Consider the following 20397-nt stretch of genomic DNA (forward strand, 5'->3'; position numbering starts at 1 on the left):
GGGGCCATAGTAAACGCGAATTTTAGTTTAACAAATTAAGAAATTAAGTGATTGAAAAGATGTAAAACAATAAAAAATTAATTCATAAACAAAGCACGAGCGTAATATAAACGCAGAACAAACCGTTATACCGTTTTAACAAACTCAATAAGCAAAGAGCGAAAAGCAACCGGCTACGATGACAGTTCGACGGTGAATGTATTATTATATAATATTACTTATTTGCTTAACAAATTAAAAAAAAAATATCCAAATGCATGAATAGAGGAATTTTTGCGAAAAAGAGGAGTGTCAGTGCATTGCCTGCACGGCAGCGCTCCATTTCGTCGTAATTTTTGGTAAGCAAATGAGTTTGAAACGAGTGTAAAATAAAAATTTTTAGGTAAAAAACCAGATAAAAGTGTAAAATGTGGATTTCTTTAAAAGTTTATAGTGTAATTTAATTAATTTGAAGTGAAAAATGTGAACAAAGTGTGTTTAATGTGGTGAAATAGCTTCTGGAAATGTTCGAATTTTGCGAATTTTTGAACTTTAAGGTCGAATATCTCATAAACTAAGCGATGGCGGTACCTATAACCATATTTTTTAATCAGGAGGACTTCCTCTTTCGAACGGTACCTTCAAATCGCGGCGCCAAAGAAATCAGAATTGTGCCGGTTATCAGTCCCCGTTAGGATGGTAGGGGTTATCAGTGTTGTCGTCGACGTCATCTAACGGGAGGCCCAGTGTCATGCGAAGACTCGTTGCATGCAGGACATACGTTGGGTATGTCATAGTCTATTCTGGATAAGTAGGAGTTTAACCTGCTACAATATCCAGAACGAAGTTGCGCTAGGGTAACTCGCGTTTCTCGCGGCAACTCGAACTCTTCGTCTGCGATAGGTGATTGTTTGACTCCAAGAACGCCATTCACGGGAAGGGAGCCGGTGAAGGTGTTGATGGCTCCACTGTAGATGGCGGTCAGTGCCTGTCGAAATTCTATTGCGTCCAAGGTCCGGTCGGCGTACTGTACGACATCGTCGAGGAATGACCTCTTGATGCTCCTAGTAGGCGGTTCCGCTCCAAGCAGATGAAAGGATGGTTTCTAGGGACTGCTTGGTGAGGAGTTCATTATGCTCCTTAACTAGGAGCATAAGGGTCTCACTATGTAGGTGTTCGATGGAAGACATCAAGAGGCATCCCGTCGTGGTCCGGTGTGCTGTATTCTGACAGGTCTGGAGTTTCCTCATCTGCCTACCACTGCACCCAGGCGACCATATTGGTGCTGCGTAGTTAAGGACCGGCGGCCGATTGCCTTGTAAGTTGTCAACAACGTTTCTTTGTCTTTTCCCCATATTCTGCTGGCTACCGACTTGAGGATTTTGTTGCGGCTCTGTACTTTGGCGACAATCGCGGTGGTATGGGCAGAAGGGGAGCATAGACAATCGAAGGTTACACCTAAAATCTTAGGGTTATTCACAGTCGGAATTTTGACGCCATTGACTGGAATATTAAGTTCAAGTCTATACTCCTTTGTCCAGTACGTAAATATGGTCGCTGTGGATTTGGTGGGGTAAAGTGTGAGGTTCCGTGCAGTGAGTAAACGAGAAAAGGCGTAGTGGTTTCTGTTTGAGGCCACGAACTATCTGAGCGTTTATGACGCTAAGTGCTGTGGTGGTGCTGTGCACTTTTCGGAATCCATGCTGGTGGTTGGCAAGGATCAGGTGGTGAGAGAAAGTCTGGAGTAGCAAAGCTTCAAATGTCTTCATTACTGGGGAGAGTAGAGTTATTGGGTGATAGGACTTTAATTTGCGGGTTTCCCAGATTTCAGTAGTGGGACCACTCTGCCGACTTTCCACACATCGTGTATTTGAAGAGTGGTCAGAGACGGGGTGTGGACCTTGGTGAGATATCCTACTCTCGTCGAGCCTAGATGCTTCAGTATTAGCATGTTGGTTCCATCAGGGCCAATGGATTTGGAGGATTTTGCTTTGTTGATGACACCCTGCACCTCCTCATCGGTGAAAGTAAGTGGTGCGCAGTCGTCAATTAACACATCTTTTGACTTTGTCTAAGGAAGGGTGCAGTGTAAATAGCTCGCCCACTTCTTCGGGTCCGAAGAGGCATGACCATTCAACTCGGTCGTCGTGTCTCTTCGGGTTCGACAAAGCTTTGACAGTAGCCCAAAGCTTAGTCCGGTGCCTTATTCGGGGATCCCCGGGATCGGTATGGCGTAAGGTGTCGCGCTTATTAAATAGAGCGGATGTTTCGGCTGGGAAGTTGGGGCTGATTTCCGCTATTCGTCCAGCTGGAATGAAGCGAGCGGTAGCTGCTGCGATCACCTTGCGGAATTAACGTTCGCCAACGCATACGTCCGTGTTGAAGGTGCTCTCAGTAAATTCTGTGAAGCCGACCCAGTTAGCTTTGTTAAAGTTAACGAAGGTACGGTTGTCCACAGAAACAAAATCTTCAGGTTTCTCGATCGAGATAATTGTGGGCAGATGGTCTGATGCGAGAGTTAGCATAGATCGCCAGGTTATGCTATTTATCAGACCACCACTACCAATGGTAATATCGGGCGAGCTACTACAAGTGCCCATAACTCTGGTGGGGGCTTCGTCATTCATTGTGCAGAATGTTGTCAATCTGTTCCGCCAGCTCCATCCCCCTACGGTCATTTGACAGGCAGGAATGTCAAATCGTGGTGCGGGTTAAAGTCGCCTAGTACCAAACAGTTTTCACCACGAAGTAGCGCACCTAGATTTGGGTGATATCCTGTTGGGCAACATGTAACTGGGGGAATATATACTATATATTAAATATTTCGAGCTCGACATCGCCTGACCGGATAGCTATACTCTCACGCCACGTAAAAAAACAACCCCAATGACAACGCAACAACAGCCTCGGATGAGAGACCCCACTTTTRATGACGACYATGGCAAACGAAATAAGGACTACGAATTGAGGGCATGCACCTGGAATGTCCGGTCCCTTAATTGGGAAGGTGCCGCTGCCCAGCTGGTTGATGTCCTCGTAAAAATAAAGGCTGACATCACCGCCGTCCAAAAATGCGATGGACGGGACAAGGACAGAGACGAGGAGGTCCTTGTGGCATTTACTACAGTGGCCATATAAAGGAGCACAAGTTTGGTGTGGGATTCGTGGTGGGAGAGAGACTCTGTCACCGAGTACTATCATTCACCCCGGTGAATGGACGTCTAGCCACAATCCGCATCAAAGCGAGGTTCTTCAACATATCGCTGATTTCCGCCCACGTCCCGACCGAAGAGAAGGACGATGTGACCAAAGAAGCCTTTTATGAGTGCTTGAAAGCACTTATGAGAGCTGCCCCCGCCACGATGTCAAAATCGTGCTTAGCGACTTTAACGCCAGGGTGGGCAAAGAAGGTATCTTTGGCACTACGGTCGGTAAATTCAGCCTCCACGACGAAACATCCAAAAACGGGTTGAGGCTGATCGACTTCGCCGGGGCCCGAAATATGGTTATATGTAGTGCTAGTTCCCAGCATAAGAACATACATCAAGCTACCTGGCTGTCTCCGGTTCGAAAATCCACCAACCAGGTCGATCATGTTGTGATAGACGGAAGACACGTCCTGCTCTCTGAGAGCACTCGTCAACATCTCGGTATACGGGAACTGTGTGACGCATTTGAAACTCCTTACGTGTAGCTGCAACCGAAACCATCGGTTTTTGGAAAGTGCAAAAGAACAGCTGGTACCACGAGGAGCGCCGTGTCGCAGCGGAGAGAAAACAGGCTGCCTACCTCGCAACGTTACGATCGACCACAACACGTGCGGGATGGGATAGATACCGAGAGTTGCAGATAGAAAAGGCCGAAATGCGGCGGCTTACAGAAGGTTTCAAGACCGAAGCATACTATTGTAGAACCCCCAAAGGTGATCTAGTCACCGATGCCCAGAGCATACTTAAATTATGGAGGGAACACTTCTCCAGCCTGCTGAATGGCAGTGAAGGCACAACGCCAGGAGAAGGCGAACCCGATTCTCCAATCGATGACGATGGAGCAGACGTTCCCATGCCCGACCAGGAAGAAGTTCGAATAGCAATTACCCGCCTGATGAACAACAAAGTGGCGGGGCCCGATGGATTGCGGCCGAGCTATTCAAACACAGCGATGAAGAACTTATAGGGAGCATGCATCACCTTCTTTGTAAAATATGGTCGGGCGAAAGCATGCCCAACGATTGGAATTTAAGTGTGCTATGCCCAATCCTCAAAAAAGGAGACCCCACAATCTGCGCCAACTGCCGTGGGATAAGCCTCCTCAACATCGCATATAAGGTTCTGACGAGCGTATTGTGTGAAAGATTAAAGCCCACCGTCAACAAACTGATTACACCTTATCAGTGAGGCTTCAGACCTGGAAAATCAACAACCGACCAGATATTGACCATGCGCCAAATTTTGGAAAAGACCCGTGAAAGGAGAATCGACACTCACCACCTCTTCGTCGATTTCAAAGCTGCTTTCGACAGCACGAAAAGGAGCTGCCTTTAYGCCGCGATGTCTGAATTTGGTATCACTGCAAAACTTATACGGCTGTGTAAGCTGACGTTGACCAGCACCAAAAGCTCCGTCAGAATCGGGAAGGACCTCTCCGAGCCGTTCGATACCAACGAGGTTTCAGACAAGGCGTTTCCTTATCGTGCGACCTTTTCAACCTGCTTCTGGAGAAAATAGTTCGAGCTGCAGAACTAAAAAGGGAAGGTACCATCTTATATAAGAGTGTACAGCTGCTGGCGTATGCCGATGATATTGACATCACCCGCGCCGTTAGATCTGCATTCTCCAGACTGGACAAGGAAGCAACAGAAATGGGTCTGGCAGTGAACGAGTTCACGACGAAATATCTCCTGTCATCAAACAAACAGTCGTCGCACTAGCGACTTGGCACTTACGTCACTGTTGACAGTCATAGCTTTGAGGTTGTAGATAATTTCGTCTATCTTGGAACCAGCGTAAACAACCCCAAAATGTCAGCCTAGAAATCCAATGCAGGATAACTTTTGCCAACAGGTGCTACTTCGGATTGAGTAGGCAATTGAAAAGCAAAGTCCTCTCTCGACAAACAAAAACCAAACTCTATAAGCCACTCATTATTCCCGTCCTGCTATTTGGTGCAGAGGCTTGGACGATGTCAACAACGGATGAGTCGACGTTGCGGGTTTTCGAGAGAAAAGTTCTGCGAAAGATTTATGGTCCTTTGCGCGTTGGCCACGGCGAATATCGCATTCGATGGAATAATGAGCTGTACGAGATATACGACGACATTGACATAGTTCAGCGAATTAAAAGACAGCGGCTACGCTGGCTAGGTCATGTTGTCCGAATGGACGAAAACACTCCAGCTCTGAAARTATTCGAYGCAGTAYCCGCCGGGGGAAGCAGAGGAAGAGGAACACCTCCACTCCGTTCGAAGGACCAAGTGGAGAAGGACCTGGCTTCACTTGGAATACCTAATTGGCGCCACTTAGCGAAAAGAAGAAACGACTGGCGCGCGGTTTTTAACTCTTCTATAATCGCGTAAGCGGTGACTACGCCAATCAAGAAAAAGAAGAATAAATAAACCAATTATATCTCTTTAATATAGGTGTACAAATATTTTTTTGCACTACATAATACAAAAACTAAAAACAAATTAAACAAGTTTATTCCTCATATTTAAAATTTGTTTTATTTTATAAAGCAATTGAATTTTTATTTTATCAAAATAATAGGAATACATTGGCCAACGCTTACTACTAGTTATATTAATAGTATACGAAATCTTAAGCAATCATAATGAATAATGCATGTGTGTATATACTATATGTGTGGTTTAGATCATCTTATTAAGATATTATTTAATATTTATTTTCACACTTAAAAAATTTTTATATAAACTCAAATTGTTTTCATATTTGCAGAAAGTAGTTTGTTAGAAAAATTAAAATGTATATATGTATTTATTCTTTATTAAACATACACAAATGCATATGTATATGCAGTTATATATTATACGAAGTTATTAAGCAGTTTTTTATTTTATTTTTATTTCGATATTAAACATTTTGTAAGTTAAGAAATACTCATATCAGTAAAAACTATAATTTATTTATTTACATACATTCAGTACTACGTTTTCTTTAATTTTGAAATATGAAAAAAGTAAATGTCCATCAATTGCAGAAATGGTAGTTGTGTTACATAGATTTTTTTTTTTAAATTAAATTTATTATTTAGTACACGTATCTGCTGTTTTCATTTATTAAATTTTTAATATTTATGCATAGATTTGTATTATTTTCTTTTGGTTCTGCTTAAGAAATAATTATCGTGACGTTATGCACATTTGTAGTATCAACTTTATTTTATCTGTAAATATATATATCCGTAATGTATATCGAGAAATAATAGAATAATTCAAATAAATCACCATTCCAACTTATAAAATAAAACTAAAATTGAAACGAGTATGTATTTATATTGTACGCATAAATATGCACATATGTATACATTCATACTTTTAAATACAATTTAATTAAGTTTTTAATGCTTTTTTGCAAGCCATTGTGTTAGTGTTAGTAATAATTACGTAAAATCTGCGTTTATTAAATTGTTCACAAAAGTTGCATTCAATGAGATCTTTTTACAGTTACCTTTTTTTGCTTATAAATTTATTGATATTTTTTAATTAATTATTTTTTACATATTAATAATTAATTACTAGTTTAGTTATTTTTAATTTTAATAATTATATTTTTATTTTATTATATATATAATAAAATTTTGTAGTACTTTAGTCCAGTTAAATATTATTTTTAAATTTAATTTCAATTAGTGTACGGTTATGGTTATTTTTTGTTTTTCTTTTTGCTTTTGTTTATAACATGTTTAGAGAGTTTTATTTATTACTTAAATATGGTATATGCTGAATACTATTTTTTTCTCTAAGTGGTTTCATTTTTATGATATAAGAAATATAGAATATGCATACAATTAACAATCATCCATATTTTTAAACAAATCCGAAAATGCAAGACGTTATTAAAATGTAAAAAACAATGTTTTAAATATTTCTCCTTAGTTGAATGAAGTAGCTACATAATCAATAAATATTTACGTTTGGTACCGTGCAGTTGCTACTACTTTAAAACAGTGCATAAGAATTGCTAAAAAGACACATATGCATCTAACAGACGATTTCACTAAGCACTCTCACTAATTTGTTATAACTTATATAATGGTTAATTAACCGCACACTTCTATTGGTACTGCTGGAAAAATAAATTTGTTTGCATTAACAACAATTTTGAATTGAATTTTTGAAAAATCTCGCTGTTATAATGCTGATATTGTATCTGCTTGTGTTTGGTTAATAAATTAAATCCACGGTATAATGTAATAAAAAAATAAAGTAAACGATACGCTCCTCATAAAATGTCAAAGTTTTTTTTTACTGTTCTTGTTTATGTATTCTTATACTCTTGCAACATGTTGGTACAGAGTTAAATGTTGTTCACCTATATGAATTACCTGGTTATAATCGAGATAGATATATGGATATATATACAATATATAAATGATCAGGATGACGAGACGAGTTGAATTCCGAGTTACTGTCTGTCCGTTGGTCTATTTGTCTGTCTGTGCAAATTGTAACTTGAGATATTTCAATGAAATTTAGTGCACATGGTCCTTGGAAAAGACGTGAGGACGTGAGATGGCTGTAACCGTACCACTGCCACGCCCACAAAACGCCATTAATCGGAGACTTGTAAAATGCAATAACTAAGCACTAAATTAAAATATGAAATTGACGGGGTCAAAATTGGATCAGTTCGTCAAATGGATTAGGTGAAACACATATTTCATATTCCTCTAGGTACTGAATATTTGGACCCCAGTACTTATAGTTGACTTTTTACCGAAAATATTGGCCAATGTTCAGATTGATAATTAAAATTCAGTAGTATGTTTGTGTACTTCAAATGGATTGAATCGCATTAATACCTGCCAGAGCCCCTACATACCTAATAAAAAGATTTTCGAACTTCCGGGTGACTTTTTAGTTACGGTTTTACTCACAATGTATATATCAAATTGATCTGGTTGATGCCAGAGGAACTACCATAAGGTTCTGCAGCTTAAGGTAGTTCCCTGGCTTTGATTCCTGCAAGTTGCAAAAGTATGAAATTTTCCGTTACATCTGAACTTAGCCCTGCGTCATGGTACTTGCTAACTTTACATCAGTAGCATCTAAATACAACTAATTCAAATCATCTGCCAATATTGCATTAATTAAAGAAAATTATATTTTTATAATTACTTAAAAGAGCTTCAGTTTTCGAAATAATTCTAAAAATATACATATGCACATATATGAATTTATTGATGTGTATTAATTTCCGCTCTTTTTATTTATACAGTAAATGTTATTTTGTAACAGATTCTAATATAGAAATCAATAGATGTTCAATTTAATACCAATGCAAGCAAGCTGCAGAACAAATACGCAACGCATACGCATGACATTTGCAAACGCAGTTAGAGAAAATTGGGAATAATTTACACAAAGAAGAAAAATTAAAAAAAGGTAAGAAATATTAATTGATATTAATTGATTTTAATATTTCTGAAAAATATTTTAAATGAAATGTTTTGCTGTCAATTTTGGTATTGCATTTGTACCTGACATTCAAACAAATTTCAGCCGGTTTTGTTTACTCTTTAATAACTATTAATTTTGATGAGAAGATGAAAAAATAGGAAACATATGGTTTATCCAACAAGCATTCCTATGCTCCTCTAATACTTAAGAAATTGAACGAATCATTTCCGTTGTAGATTAAAGCATTTACTTGGAACGATTAAAAATATGGGCTAAAGAAAATACGTCGTTCTTGTGATGCTATTTGTTTAAATTTCTTATATGCACTCAAAATAATGGTAAGTGCAGCTTAGAGTTTGTCATGATGTACTCTTTGTTTTAGAATTTCCACAAGCTTTTATCAGTAATTTTTTATTTTAATATATTTATTTTAATTGCTTGTAAATATACGTTATTTTTGAATATTTTTATGAATTTAAACTTTTGCTTATAATTTCCAAACTACCAGAGCAAAGAAACTATCTTTATAGTCTATGCTGAGAGCGCATTTTTTTTATTGTTATATGTTAGTTTAGAAGACTTTTTCAAAGGACCTAATACATTTTCACTTTTACGCTTGGGCATTTTTCGCTGTAGAGTATTGTAGAGTTGTAACTCCAGTGTTTCTATTATCTGTCTATAAATTTTATTTGTTCTTTTCTCCTATTAAATATAATTAATAGTTGTTGTAGACAACATTACAATCGTTTTTTTTTTTAATATTTTCATTAATTCCTTTACTTTCCTTTTTCACATGTAGTCACCTCTTTTACTGGCATGCTCTGACACACCTGCAACGCCCTCACCTTCTCACTCTTCATTTACGTATTCAAACCTTTGTCGCCTCCTGCGGCACCTTATATTTCACTTGCGCACCTCCTTGTTCTCCTGCAACTTCTTCCAAGTGTCACCCAGCGCTTTGGCAAAGTGATCATCCACGGAAGCAGTCACCTCTGTAATGCTGGTGGGCGATGAGGTCGAGGTTGGTGAAGCTGGCGGCGTGTTTGTTGCCGTCAGTCCCGGTTCCGTTTTGATGCGCATAATCGCCGGCATTATGGGTGGCGGCGTTGCAGAGCCAGCGGTTGCTGTTGCTGTGTGTGTAGTTGTTGGGGGCGTCGAAGAGGACACCATTGTTGGCGTTGCCGTTAGAAAATTTGGTGAGTGTTGCGGCGTTGCCACTGGTGAGCGCGAGCTACTTGCTTCCATTGAGTGAGCTTCCATTGATGTCTGGCCGCGCAGTGTGGCCGCGGGGAATGCTGGTGGTGGCGGTGATGTTTGTAAGGCGTTGGTTGGTGACAACGGCAATGAACACGTGGTTGGACCACCAACATCACCATTTGGTGTTGTTGGTTGCGGTGTATTGTTGCGTTGCGTTGTGGACAAAGCCAACGGTTGCTGTTGTGGTGGCGTCAAATCGACAGCCATCACATGCTCCACATGATGCGGCGATGGGGCATCAATTTGTGGAGGCGGAGGTGCAGCAGCAGCTGCAGCCGCGTAAATGGCGGCCGGGGAAAGTAACACCGCTGCTGGCTTTGGTGAGATGAGTGCTTGTGGTGCGACGACAGTTGCATGGTATGGTGGCAATGCGGCTGGTGTTGAGCCGTGTGCCACAACCAGTGCCTGCGGCTGCAGCTGTGGCAGTGACGATGACGATGAGGATAATGCCAACGGCGGCTGCGTTGGTGGTGGCGTGGGTGTGGGCGTATTGATGACCGCTGTTGTTGTCATGGCGACTGCGTTCGGCTGTAGCGATGGTGTTCCTGGACCGGGTGATTTTTTGCCAAAGAGTGCGGCATAATTGGGACCCAGTGAGCGCCGAAAATGCTCATCGATGACCGTGTCGCAAGTCGAAATGGATTCTATGGATAAACATAAAAGAAAGTACAATTAAGTTATGCGCTTCAGCATAAATATTTACCATTGCTGCGATTATCATTTTCGCGATTAGCCAACAGTTCGCGCTCACTTTCGCGTTCTCGTTTCGATGGCGCTTGTGTAATAACGCTGGGACGTGCGAGCGCGCTGGCATATGTGGAGCCTGGTAGAGGCGCGCGATACGGCGGTGGCGGTGAGGAGCGATGCTTCAATGTTGACGATGACACCGACATATCAATGGGACTCTCCATACCGCTTTGATGATGATAAGCCGCAGCAGCCGCTGAGGAGTTCGAAGGCGGTGGAGTTGGACGATTGGTGGATTCACAAAGCGGACGCATCGCCGCGGCCATCATAATGGACATTGGTGGCGGCACCCCGCTGTGCAGCGCGCCCGTTACATGATGATGCGCGCTCACCGGCGATGGTAGGCCGCCAGCGCAGACACCCGGCGGTGGTGTGCCCGCAGGTGACAGGCTGCTTGAGGTTGAGACGCTGCTGGCAGCAGTTGCAACGCCACTGCCTATAATGGGGTATTCACAAGCACGCGAGCGTCGCTCACGGCGCCAGCGCGCGGTCGGCAGTTCCTTTGAAGAAATGCGCGCCTCTGAAAATGTAGTTAAATTTAAAAGATTGTTTAACTTTTTTATAAGAAAATAATGGGCGTATTACGTAAGTGCTAAGTGTATAATAAAAACATATATAAATGTGTATTAATGACTTTCTACATACATATGTATAGTTTTGTCAGGCAAATATGTCTGTGGGCGCTGAATGCCATTTATTGTCCAAGCTAAATTTTCTAAATCGCATTTTTATAGTTGAAAGGCACATATGTACAAATGTAATTATATTATGGCACAGACAAAAATAAGCAAAAATTAACAATGTGTGCACATAAATCTGAAACTAGTCATTGAGAATTCATCACAGCGACTCGCAACGCGTCAACTGCGACGTCGAGAGCGGGCAAAATCAATGGCTTCGATTTTGGCTTTGGCTGTGGCGTTGGACGTTGACTATTGATTGTTGATGGCTGTTGACGTTACTGTTGTTGTTGTTTTGGTTGCCATTCAGACATGTTTGCGCATATTTGATAGTAGCAATATAAAAATATATATGGGCAAGTTGAAAATTGCGAATTAAACAAAGCAATGCGAAAAAATAAACAATATCAAATGACAATAATAAAAACAAACAACAAGCAGTCACTGTCAGGCCGAAGCGTGGGCGTTATGATTCATGATCCTCTATGTGAAAGGGCGTCGTCACATGAGTAGAGCAGACAAAATCTCGTAGCGTGTAAAAGCGTAACATTTAAATGGCATTTAGCGAAAACTGCCTTGATTTAATTAAGTGAAAAAAAATTGCGTTACGGCGCGTTGCCAGTTACAGTTATTTGTTGTTTTTTTAATTAATTCAAAGTCATGTTTAAAAAAAATCATTGTATATTCCAAATATTAGAAAAATAAGATAAAGAATTTGTAATTTTTATTGATATTGTTCTTGAAAATAAAATCGTCCTCTTTCTGATTAATACTGATAAAAAATACAAAAGTTCGTTGCTTAAGTCTTTTGTTTCATGTATGCAATTTATTAAGTTGTGTATGCAGATTTTTGATATATAGGAATTTATAAACCAAAGTTTGAGCAACAAATTTCTTTGGTAAAAAGCCGAATTTTCAAGCTGTTTCTTCAGTTGAAAAAAGTACAAAAATTTTAATAGGGGAAAGTGATTTCTTGTGAATGGGTATATGGTTTAATGGGTTACAAAATTTAGAATTTATTGAAAAAATATTTTTTTTATTTTTATATTGTTCTTAATACATTATATCTGTATATAAATAAACCGTTTTAAAAAAATTAAGTTTAAAGTTTTAGAAAATGTTTTCTTAATATTTTATTTTTGTGAATTAGAATCTGATTTAAAACTAACCTTCAACTTAAATTTTTTCAAAAAATTTTAAAACTGGATTTTGAAAGGTAATGGTAAAATGTTTTCATTAGCTTACTTTAGGTTAAGTTAATATCGTTAATTTGGTGAACGCACGAACTTTTTTATATATATATTTATTTTTGATTTTCTTCGAATTAATTCTTTATTATTTGGACGTTAAGTATTTTCAAAAATAAAAATTTAAATTTTTTTCGCTTTATTTTCATTTATGAGTAAATATTAAATTTTTGTTTGATTTTTTTGTTCATTTTATCTTTTTCATTTAGGTTTTTGGATTATATTTAATCAGATGTGTATAAGAGACAGGTTTAGAAGTATATAAATTTGTTTGTTTGTATCATTTTTTTAATTTTTATTATTATTACGTCATTTTTCACTTCTTTTACATTTAACTTTCTAACTAAATTAAATTTATTTAAATTATTTTCATGTATTCATTTGTTTTTTTTTTGTTATTTGTTTTATTCACTAAATATCTTTTACTTTAATTAATTTTGATTTGTACATTTTTTTTATTACATATGTATATTCGATGTAGACTGATTTTATTTTCTGATATATTTGATTTTTTCATACTAATTATATGAAGTTTAACCTTAAAATGTATTATTTAGAATTAAAAAGACTGAAAATAAACAAAAAATAAATAAACAAAATTTTGTCTATGATATTTCGTTTTCATATTTAAAAAATTTAAAAAGAAATGTTCTAAAATTAATTGTGTATGTATGTTTAAAAAAAAAAAATTAATATTTAAAATAAAAAATATTTCATGCAAATGTAATGAATGCAAATAAATCACAGCTATTGTTTCTACTCATTATATTGTATATGTATATTTTAAACTGAGTATATTACGCATATATATATACACATGTACATATAGACCCTAGAACTATACTTATATACATTTATACATATAAACATGTCAGTATATAGTAGTTTAGTTAGAAAGCAACAATGGACACATAAATAATAAACAATGATCAACACAATAAACAACAGGCCAAGAACAAGGAAAGCACATCAGAAGAGCGCACATAAAAAAGAAAAGGAACTAAACAAAGTCAAAAGACTAAAAATAAATACACACGTATAAGTATAAGTAAAAAGTCAAAAGAAATGGTATAATTGCAAACAAAAACAAAAAGCAAGTGGAAATCAAGTTGAAAGGAAACCAGTTTGCTACCACAATACGCGCGCCTCCTGCGCTGCGCCGCGCTACTACGCCACAGCGGTGGCAATCAAAATTACAACAAACATGTTGACTTTATTTTGCCTTCTCATTTTATTTTTTTTAAGTCTGTTTTGTTTTTGCTTTTTAATTTTTTGCACTTGGCGTTTCCACTTTTTCGCTTTCATACAGCATATGTACACGTTCGTGCCCCACCTTTCGAAACCACTATGTTGTATGTGTATTGTGCGTGTGTTTGATTTCGCTTTATTTTAATTTAATTTATTTAAAATTTGGTTTTTGCTTTTTCGCAGCCGCGATGCGTGTAAAAATTATGATTGAATATAAAAAGGCAAATATACATGCATGCCTTACACAAACATATATTACATATATTACATATATTACATATATTACATATACCTTTGTACCTATGCATAAGTGCCGACATGCTTGTATCTAAATGCTTATGTACATATGTCTAGTGATGCCGGCAGTCATGGCTTCTAGTAGACAGAAGTGCGAATACTTTGCTTAAACGCCAATCAAAAAGTCAGAGCAACAAAAACAACAAAAAATGCTTATGATCGAAATAGTACGGTTTGCACACGTAAGAAAGATAAAACAAAAAAATAACAATTATCACTTCGTGGTATTATTTTATTGCTCTCAATAGACTTATGAAGACGCGCATAAGCGAAAGAAGATAATGAGGCGCTAAAATTGCTGAAATATCAAATTCTCCGAATACTTAGCTATACAATTATTTAAAAAATATATAACAACAGATATTTAACTCATAAAAAATATAACTTTTTCTAGTAAAAGGAGAAAAAGTTTTAACATTCGGCAGCACCGAACCCTTAATATTCATCGCAGGCTTTTATAGCAAGGACTTGTTTGATGATCGATTTAGAAATTTATGAAAACTAATTGTATGCATGCATATAAAAAAAATCTTTAACCGTACTATTTTGACACTGCCTCAACGAGAAATTCGGAATTATAGATAACTAGGTATTTTGTTGGTATTCCAAGGAAGTTTCAGCTTCGGCTAATACTTGTATTTATATTTTAGCTTTCGAAAGATTGAAAGGCACTGATATTTAATCTAAGTTGGAAACGAATATGAGTTCCTATATCTTATCTGGTAAGTAGTGATCCGAAATAATCTTCATCGTCTGTCAATTTAGGAATCTATTCACGGAAACCGTAGTGATTTAGTATAACCATGCCAAATTCTGTACGCATTCCCTAACCTTGTTTTAGTTTAGATTAACGAAACTTATTGTTATGTGTGTTTCCTTATAAGTTGAGATTTGTAGAATCTTTGTACATCAGGCAGTGAAAGGTTTTATTGCTGATATTTATTTTTCATGGTAAGGGGTTTTGAAGGAAGGCAACGACTAGGAAACATTTAGGTAACACGTCGTCTTCTTCAACCTCTGTTGTATAAATTTTGTGTAAGGAAGAACACGACATAGCGTTTTCGATCAAAAGGGGCCAAGAACTTATAATCTAGAAGAAGTAAGCCGCCAATTTGATTCTAATGTAGCGCTCTCAGGAGGTTCTAATTTCAATTATTAAATGTTTTCCAGTAAGATTTAATTTGTATTCTCGAACAATTAATATATCTGGCCACTCCCTAATACAGTTCCAGTATATGGGTCTGGCAGTGAACGAGGGCAAGAAGAAATAACTCCTGTCATCAAACAAACAGTCGTCGCACACGCGACTTGGCCCTCACGTCACTGTTGACAGTCATAGCTTTGAAGTTGTAGATAATTTCGTCTATCTTGGAACCAGCGTAAACACCACCAACAATGTCAGCCTAGAAATCCAACGCAGGATAACTYTTGCCAACAGGTGCTACTTCGGACTGAGTAGGCAATTGARAAGCAAAGTCCWCTCTCGACAAACAAAAACCAAACTCTATAAGYCACTCATTATTCCCGTCCTGCTATTTGGTGCAGAGGCTTGGACGATGWCAACAACKGATGAGTCGACGTTGCGAGTTTTCGAGAGAAAAGTTCTGCGAAAGATTTATGGTCCTATGCGCGTTGGCCACGGCGAATATCGCAGAAGCAGAGGAAGACCTCCACTCCGTTGGAAGGACCTGTCTATATATAGTAATACAAACTTTATTATATATTTTTAATGATTTTATGGTATCATCCTGAAATTCAAATGTGGATAAATTTTAATAAACCTAACCTAACCTTTTTGCGCATAGAAAATAAACGAATCTCTATGCGTAAATTTGTTTACAATGGAATTAGCATTATTTTTCTCATTTAACACTGAAAATGCTCAATTCTGCTATTTTCGTGGTGAAACACGCTTATAATTTGTCTGTGGTGAGACTGGCTCATCTCTGCCGAGTACCCCTTCGAAAAGTTACGATATTTGAAACGTGAACCTTCTCTATGATAAACGTTCTCTGGCACGTACGTACGTGACAATTTTTGAAATTCCAAAACACTTTGAAGCAAAATACCCCTATGTTGGCCAATATGCATCACATAAGGATATATGTATGTATTTTCAGTACAAAGATTTATTATAATAATAAAGTTATGCAAACGTGGAATGTTGAAATCCAAAATGTTGACGAGCAGGTCAAATAGAAGTAAACTATTTTCGAATAAAAATTAATTTAATGTAGAAATAAAGATGCATTCTATGAGTGGTTTGCTGGTAAGATTTGTAAGAAGTTGAAGTATTCGGGTTCGTATGGTATGGTAATGATTACTCATTGGATTATATTGGTTTCTAACTATTTTCAATAATTTTTAGATTTTAAAAATACACTCGTATCTATCATATAAATTTATTTTTATGATTATCGTAAAAAACTCGCAAATCAATAACACAATTCAAATGAGGTTTGTGTCTTCGTTAAAAGATTTGTTTAGCATAAAATTCGATCGATGATTTTCGAAAGTATTTATTTTTATTTAGCGATAAATCGTTAGAGCGATTAACACTCGCTTTTTTTTTGCTATTTTAGCGGGTTTACATTAAGCATTGATGGTGCTTTAGAGCAATCATTGAAATTTTGTAAAAAAAAATTAATTAATTTGAAATATCATAAATAAAAATAATTTAAAGAAAAAACTGCTTATTTAAAAAAATTGGAGAATTGAAAAGAAATAATAATAACTTTATTCTGAAATACAATCTACTAATTTGATGGAGCTCCCAATTTGCCATCAAATAATCATAAATCCAGACTCGAAGCAGTTCTCAATGAAGCAGGAGGACTCTCGCCTAGACAACATGGCTTTAGACGCGGTAGTTTAACTCTATAAAATGCGTCAGTGGACGTGCAGAAGCCGCACAGCGTAGATAGCATAAATATAAAAATATAGTGTTGCTGGCGACTTAGACGTCTGGAACGCTTTCAACAGCGCTTTAAAATCTTCAACTACTACAGAGCTGTGGGGCAAAGCTACCTTAGTAACAGAAAGCTGCTATAACCAACTAGAGATGGAGCACGACAGATAGTGGTCACGTCAGAAACAGCACATGGATCCATTCTAGTTCCAGATCTGTGGAACACCAGCTACGATGCGGTACCAAGACTAGAAATGCCAGACTAATAGTATTTAATTAGCTACGCGAACGACATTACAGCATAAATTACAGCACGAGACACAAAAGAAGCGTGAATAAAGCTTAATCAGGTCATGATACGGACGCAAGCATGGCTCGACGACAGCGTCTTATTATACGGAGCTGAGATCTGGGCAGATGTGCTAAAAAGGGAAAACCGCAGCTTACCGAACAGTGTCAGGCAATGTAATTTAGGTATAAGCGGTAATGCCCCAATTGACCTTCTGATATATGAAATCCGGTAACAACAAGACGGGAGAATGAGAGTCGCTGTAGATGGACGGCCAGACTAATAAAAGACCTAAACTTATGGACGTAAATTCGGAATATTCGACTTTTACACGACTCAGCGATACGACAGACGACAACGCTGAACACACTTTATTTGAATGTGTGCAATGGCAACGAGAACTTACCGCCATAGAAGATCTGGTGGACCCAATAAACGAGAACAATTTAATCAGCGTCATGCTGGAGGATTGTCCAGAAACTCGCAACAATTCTGCTACGCAGCAAAAAGCGGCGCACATGTCAATGCGAAATATGGAATGCCACCCTGAAGTAATGCAAATGGTGTTCTATGTTGGGCGACGGTTCTTTAGAGTGGAGTGGTTTTTAGTGACCTGCAAGTGGCACATACCGTTGCTGTGACGGCAGCACTGATGATGCGGAAGGTGGAAACAGCTCACCCGAAAACAATCTATTAATTTGTAATTTTAAAGCAGTCTCAATACTTTGGTTGACCCTCAATACTCAGTTCGATGCTAATTCCGAATAACATAAAGAAAGGTTAGAAGCTAAATCTATATGGTTTCCTAGGCTAATTATTTGTTGTTGGATATAAATTCAAATGAAACAATGAATGCTTTTGTCTACTGAATATTTGAAAACGAATGACTAAAGTAAATTTTTCTAGATCAAGTTTCAACAGTCCAAACTATTAATAATAATCGGAGTAAGATTTGCCTAAGGCCATACGCATACTCAAATATGATATTCCATTTGAATTATGCACTTATACTTATAAAATTTGATTACCCAATAAATAGCGTTGGAATTAGAAAGAAAGTCAGAGTTTATTTTTATGGCAACTGTATCTGAACTATTCCCTTTTTCAAATTTCCTGGCACATATGTATGAATCATCCGGTAAAGGAAAGTTGACCTCCCATAACGACATGTGACAAGAGAATTTATTTGCTTGTTGTCAAATTAGTTTTGAAAATTTTTTTAAGATTTGTTTTCCAAATTCACACAGAATCAAAGAAATCATTTAACTAATTGGGTAAGACATTTTGATTCAAGAGTTCAAGTGAGTACAAAAATTAAACTCAAAATTGTTGGATTTAGCTATGTTGTACCGAAATAGGATAATTTTCACTCGTGTGTTTACTTTAACTGGGGCCTATTGTGGTGTGTCTCTTATGCCGTGCTTCTATCCACTTTCTTAAAACTCTTCACATAGCAAGAAAATCACAAAATGTAGCACAACATATTTGCAGCAACTCCTTTACGGCGACACCCGTCCACTGATGCTGCGCATAAATATTTCACGATTTTTTCCATGCGTGCACGCATGCGCAAACGGAAATACACCGCACATCGCATTTTATTTCATTGCTTTATATGCCTGCGTATCGGTAGAGTCGATCTGTTGCCATGCCTTGCAGCACAACCTTGGTGCCTGCCCCGTGCACCGCCTATCGGCCACCCCTCACCCAGATGTGTGGTTTTCTGTCGGATGCCACACATTGCATCACTGGCATGCCACAGCGAATGCTCCACTAAGGGCTGCAAGCAAGGTATTTGACTTTTCGGTTAATAAATAGCAGCACAAAGGCAAAGCACACAAAAAAGGACTGTAAAGGCATAAATAAATATCAACATTATCAATGGAATCGCTGGCGCAGCAAAGTGGCCGGCAGCGCAACTCAATGGATGCCATGACAGAACATAAAGGCAGGAAGTTGGGTTGCAGGTAGCAGTTAAGTATGTGTATGTAGTAGACTACGTTCATGCTGTCTTGCTGCAAGTAGTGACCCTAAAATTTGCCGCTTTGTATATAAAGTGCAGGCTGCTATGCGAGACCTTCACAGGAGGCTGTAGTATGTCTATATCAATTCCAAATATTCGAAGGAAGGGCGTTGTTGCATTTTTGCATGCATACCGGACATGCTTATTTGTGTTTTGTCCAAAGCGATTCTTACGTGCGACGTGCAACACAGCAACAGTTTGTTTGGTCGATTTGGTGGATGTAGAAAATGTATCGGTGGTTGGCATTTATATTGCAAGCTGGAATGTTGTTGCTTCACATATATATATATATATATGTATATATGTGTTGCGCTCAGTACTCGGTATTTCAACGTGGATTCTTACGATAAGTAACTTGGAATTAAATGAATGCACGCAATGAACCCGAGCTTTGTAGTCAATGGAATGTCCTAGAGGATCTTCAAAATATTTTCGATCGAAGTAAGTTATTTACCTCAAGTTCTGGAACTCAATTGGATAGTAGAAATATTCGCTGGTGCACAAAACATGCGTATTACCTTTTAGCCTTTACAGGCAGCAGTATTATTCCGGATTAATGCAGTTTTAGTACAGGATTAATTCAGGACTTAGTGACGATAACTCCGTTCCTAACTCAAATTCATTCCTAAAAATTTTAGAGAGTTAGCTGCATTTTCATTGACAACATTGTTAAAAGTGACCAATTTTAATTTATTGTGAAAGAAAAACAAGCATTATTGAAAGTTGTTTTTCAAATTTTCAATAATAAAACAAGAAATTTTATATTATGATGGTTTGTTATGATACAGTTTTAAAAATAACCCGTTGATATGTTTTTTGTAATAAAAATGGTTTTGTAAAAATTGGTCGGCTAACAACCACAATGTGTATTTTCTATCAATTTTTATTGGAAATAGTACAAAATGACAATCAGCTGTTTAAGAGAGTTTCAAACGCGCATTGCTGCCGTTGTCGCCTACAAATTTAGATCTGATTAAGTGCGCAGTTAATCCGAATTAACGCCGCCGTCTGTCAAGGCTATTTGACATGGAATCGAGACAATAAGTAAGTAGGAGTTTTCAATAGAAATCATTTATTCTAAGTAC

At 37.7% G+C, this 20397-nt stretch overlaps 1 protein-coding gene across 1 annotated transcript in view; it reads right to left on the reverse strand.

The window, feature by feature from the left end:
• Nucleotides 1–6930: 6930 nt before the first annotated feature.
• Nucleotides 6931–20397, reverse strand: part of LOC108976583 (mucin-5AC) — a 38364-nt gene continuing 24897 nt past the window's right edge. Inside the window, exons 3-4 of the mRNA XM_018945792.1 lie at nucleotides 10577–11140; nucleotides 6931–10517 (exon numbers count right to left, since the gene is read on the reverse strand). Coding sequence (XP_018801337.1) covers nucleotides 9520–10517; nucleotides 10577–11140 — 1562 coding nt within the window. The 3' untranslated portion in view covers nucleotides 6931–9519. The remainder of the gene's footprint in view (nucleotides 10518–10576; nucleotides 11141–20397) is intronic.

This window comes from Bactrocera latifrons, unplaced genomic scaffold (assembly GCF_001853355.1).
Source record: "Bactrocera latifrons isolate USDA-ARS-PBARC rearing strain unplaced genomic scaffold, ASM185335v1 scaffold_785, whole genome shotgun sequence".
Taxonomy (NCBI): domain Eukaryota; kingdom Metazoa; phylum Arthropoda; class Insecta; order Diptera; family Tephritidae; genus Bactrocera; species Bactrocera latifrons.